Raw genomic sequence first — 4,566 nt, 5'->3', positions numbered from 1 at the left:
ACACACACACACACACACACACACACACACAGAGAGAGACACCTCTGTGCATAATATGAGGCCCTGGATATGAATGAGTCTGCAGAGTATAAAAACTGCGTCAGTCATTCAATAAGATGTAATGAATCAAAGCACGACTCCTCTAATCTCCACACTTGTTGGTGTTATTTCACACACACTGATCACCGCTCTTCATGAGCTTGAAGCACACGCCTGAATGTGGAATTAAATCTCATAGCAGAGCTTGTCACATTCATTCTGGGATCAAAACAGCGGAGATAACATTTCTGTTTCATACCCTGCTTTGTAATCCCAAAACATTTTTTATGTAGAGGTACAGGATGGTCACAACACATAAAACTGCCTCACCGCTTGATCCTGATCTCAGATTTTCATCTCACAGTGGCGTGGCATTGGATGTAATTGAATGAGCATATAATCATGTATTTCAGTAAACACTGCCTGTTCAGCAGAGTGATAAGGGGCTTTAGCTTCAGTGTAAAGATTTCTCTGCAGGCACAAACAGCTCCTGCAATCATGGATTTGAATTCCTTCAGCTTTTTACACTTGTGTTATGCATTAACAGCCATCTAGCATGACCCTGAGTGTGGTCCAAGTTTAACACACAATACAAACACTTTGATGGAGGCAGAAGCACACGCAAAACCTGTTTCCATGTCAATGTGAGGTCAACTCATATTGGAAGCCCCTCCTTGCTTCATGGGTCAAGGACAGTGATACCATCCCATCAGCCTTGTCAGATGGTAGTTATTCAGTTTGAAATTTCCAGGGCCACCTCTGATACACACTGCACTCTGACATGGCAGCTGTGGCAAAGGTCACTTTCATATATCTGTCAGCCTCTGTCACAAGGGCTCAAACGATTATTCTGCTTTACAGACCTAAACTGTGAAGAGTTCTGAAACTCAGACTTATGAAACGCAGAAGAAGTGAATGCATATTATTATGTGTCAACGTGTGTGAGCATGATGGATGAAAGGATGTAGGTAGAGAGCTAAATAGCGTGAGCAGCCAACTGAGTGTGTATGTGTGTGTGTGTCTGTGTGTACTTGGTTGATTTCTGACTGAGTGCACTTTAACATGAGGTCTGGACGAGGCACAAAAAAATAAAAATAAAGATTTGGCTAACACATGTGGCATCCCACCAGAATAAGCGAGAGTTCAGACTCCCAATTACAGACTGCTGCCTGCCCTCTGCTTGGCCACAAATGCCTTTGTTATCGCCGGACCCACAAACATAGCCTGGATGTGCTGCTGGATGGATTGCAGTGGTATGTATTACTCAGCTGATAGTGCCAGAATGCTTCAAAAGGAGAGACAAGTTTTTCATCCCCTGGTATGTTTTAATTGCATAGCACTGCATCTCCTGCCGCACATGATGAGGGAGAAGACACAGGAGGCTGGGGGAGGGGAATTGAGGAGTTGAGCGGGAGGTGTTTCTGATAAATGTCAACATTATAAGATGTCTCATTTCTCTGTGTGTCTCGCACCGTTTCTCACAGCTCTGAGAAGCAGACCGAGCCCAACTCATTATCCTTGAATTTAGCTTTAGTGGCTATTCACCTGTGAGTTTTGAATGTATGTGTGTGGGATATCGTTGCACCTGTGTATGTTTCTGATATCTTTAGTATGCACTTGCAATTTCTTTGTGTCAATATGAGTGCATAATTCCTGTGTTATCTGGTTTATATGGTTTTGCCTCAGAGTCAGGGATGATTAATCATACAGTGTTGAGCGGTTTACATCAGAACACCAGAATATGCCACTTGGCCTTTCCAGTCATTTTATACGCTTGATAATTAAAGCATTATTAATAAACATAACTTATATGTGAAGTAATGACTGACCTTGAGAGTGCTCCTTCGTAGTGCCTCAGAAAAAAGGAAGTGAGAAAAGGAACTAACGGGCGCTGTAGGCACAAGTTTCTGCCTTTGAAAGGCTGGATATTCCTCTCAATTAATGGAGAGACATTAAGGGAGTCTTCAATGAACTGGCCTTACTTAAACAGATATATAGAGCAATTGCTATGCCCTCTGGTGCACAAAGTCAGTTTTAACATCAATTAGTGAGTGATTTATATGCAGAAAGAATAGAGGCAAAGCTGGAGCTGATTGAAGTGGCTCTACTGTAGATTGTGGTGCGGCTGATGGTTGATGCACCGCAGGGGGGCCTACTTACATAGTCGTTTACGGCAGGGTGGTCCAGGACGTCGCGGGTGAAACGCTGACCTGGGACGTCTGCGTCGGGTGCATCCACATTTCCAACCTCAGCATCTGAGACAGTGGCAAAAAGAGGAGCTGTTTATGTTCTTGCAACAGTTTTTCTATTGTAAGTAAAGCTCTTAGATTAAATTTTGGCTCGCACACTCTATTTTCCCAGTGGCTTGATGTTAATTACTAACATTCAGGAGAAATACTCTGGAATTTATTCCAAGCTTTTTCATGCTTCTGTGTAACAATGGTTTTGTTGCTGTTGTGATCCTAACATACAAATAACTTTCCACAGATCCTAATTAGTAAAGCCTACACAGCCTTTTGAGGAAAATCCCTAAAAAGCAAATCTCCTGATGACAATCAGCTAGAATGGAATTTAAGTAGTACATTTACTTGAGTACAGTTTTCGGTACTTGTACTTACAGTACAGTTACACTTAACATTTGTATTATCCACCATCCTGTACTTTTTTGTACTCACTTCTAAAAAGGTGATTTCTAAGGTTGTTATAATCTAACTAGACTTTCAGCTTGATTTTCTTTATTTGAAAAAAAAACAACCTTCATGACTCACCTGATTACATAATTAAATTCAATTTTTTGCAAAACACGTAACATAATCATCATATAAACCGGTTAACATCAGCTCCACCTCAACCTTATACATTAAAATGCTGCTTACATGTTGATATTATCAATCAATTAATCAATTGTATTTGACGTTATACATATTAAAACACTCTGAGTGGGGGTTGTTCTGCATAATGAGTATTTTTTAGTTTTGAGTATTAGTTTATAAAGTAGTCTTGCTACTAACACCTCTGTACTTTTACTTTTAGAGTTAACTTGTAATTCCACTCTGTTATTTATAATTTTACTCTAGAATGATTCTTTCACCACTGGCTATCAGTCTCTTAACTTTCCAAACACACAGAGAGCAGCCGGGGCGGGATGCTTAATGTGGTCGGGAAAACATGTGGTTTCTATGGACCTGCCTATAGCCTGTGGGGATGCCCTCTGGCCAGAGTGTTAATAATCTGCATCCCTCTGCTCTCACCGCTCAGAGGAGAGGGATGAATCCAGTGGATGGGCAGCTCCTGGCAAATCTCCCAGATCTTAGAGTTGAAGAGAAAGGCTGGGTTAACGATGGGCTCCTCGGCAGGAACCCATACTTGGGACTCCTCTACCGTCATATCCATGTCCATGGCCTCGGTCTCCACCTGCGAAGAACACATGTACGCACACATGCATGCACGCACGCACGCACGCACAATACAGCATGTTAGAGCCTGCAAAAATGTCCAGGCCCCACACAAACTATATAGTTCTACATTTGCGCTCACCTCCCCTGAGCCACGCAGCAGCTCCAGTGTCATCGTTTTTATCTTTCACCTTTCAGTCCGCTGAGAGGGCCACAACTTCCAGACTCCTGACTCCCACTACCCTGACTCCCTCCTCTTTCTCTTCCTCACCACCCTCTTCTCAAGCCTGCGGCATGTTCTTTCTGTCATACATCATTGAAATTCACAGACAGTGATGATTTGACTTTTAAATGACTTTAGAAGTGGTCTTCATTACTCTGAGTGTGGCTGCAATATCGTTTAATGTGACAGACACAATAAAGCCTTGCATTCTCCTCCCATCCCCCCCTTCGCTTGGCACCCAGCACTATCAGTGTGCTTAATTTGTTGATACTGTAGTTCATGAGCTGTAAAGTAAACTATTATTGCTTAATGATAGGGACTACACGTCAGTGTTGTCTAATAGAGACATATGAAGGGGATTTGGTAATGCTCTCCCCTAACAGTGCAGATATTTATTTTCTCCATGTATATGTAAATACACACACAAACAAACCCCTCTTCCCATTCCCTTGTTAATTAGCAACCCAGAACAGAAAAACAGTTCACTTGACAAATGTTTTTACAAGGTGATTTTCTCCCAGTCTAAAGCTTAATTGCACATTAGTTAAGCTTGACGTAGAATCCTGGGGCTATAGAAGGAGCAAGAATCATTTATATTGGGTCGTGGCCCCTCCCTCATGTTCACCCCTGTCACTCTCGCTTGAATTACAGTTTTGCTTTCCATGTTGCTTCTCGTTTGTCATTGAGCAGCACATTTGTGACCTGCAGAGAGGAAAAAAAAAAGACTTAAAGGGCTCACAGTGTGCTCATATTATGCTCATTTACAGGTTCATAATTGTATTTAGAGGTTATATCGGAATAGTTTTACATGGTTTAATTTAAGAAAATCACCATATTTTTGTTGTACTGCAGATTGCTGCAGCTCCTCTTTTTGCCCTGTGTGTTGAGCTCTCTGTTTTAACTACAGAG

At 41.9% G+C, this 4,566-nt stretch overlaps 1 protein-coding gene across 2 annotated transcripts in view; it reads right to left on the bottom strand.

Annotated features, from left to right (window-relative positions):
* Positions 1-4,566, bottom strand: part of tnmd (tenomodulin) — a 55,152-nt gene that overhangs the window by 2,319 nt on the left and 48,267 nt on the right. For both annotated transcript variants that reach the window (XM_032527912.1, XM_032527911.1), the window contains 2 exons: positions 3,291-3,453; positions 2,200-2,294 (listed from right to left, as the gene is read on the bottom strand). In XM_032527912.1, the coding sequence (XP_032383803.1) occupies positions 2,200-2,294; positions 3,291-3,453 (258 nt within the window). The remainder of the gene's footprint in view (positions 1-2,199; positions 2,295-3,290; positions 3,454-4,566) is intronic.

The sequence above is a fragment of the Etheostoma spectabile genome, chromosome 10 (assembly GCF_008692095.1).
Source record: "Etheostoma spectabile isolate EspeVRDwgs_2016 chromosome 10, UIUC_Espe_1.0, whole genome shotgun sequence".
Classification (NCBI taxonomy): domain Eukaryota; kingdom Metazoa; phylum Chordata; class Actinopteri; order Perciformes; family Percidae; genus Etheostoma; species Etheostoma spectabile.
Note: the sequence above shows the minus strand (reverse complement) of the source record. Positions and strands in the feature narration are given on the sequence as shown.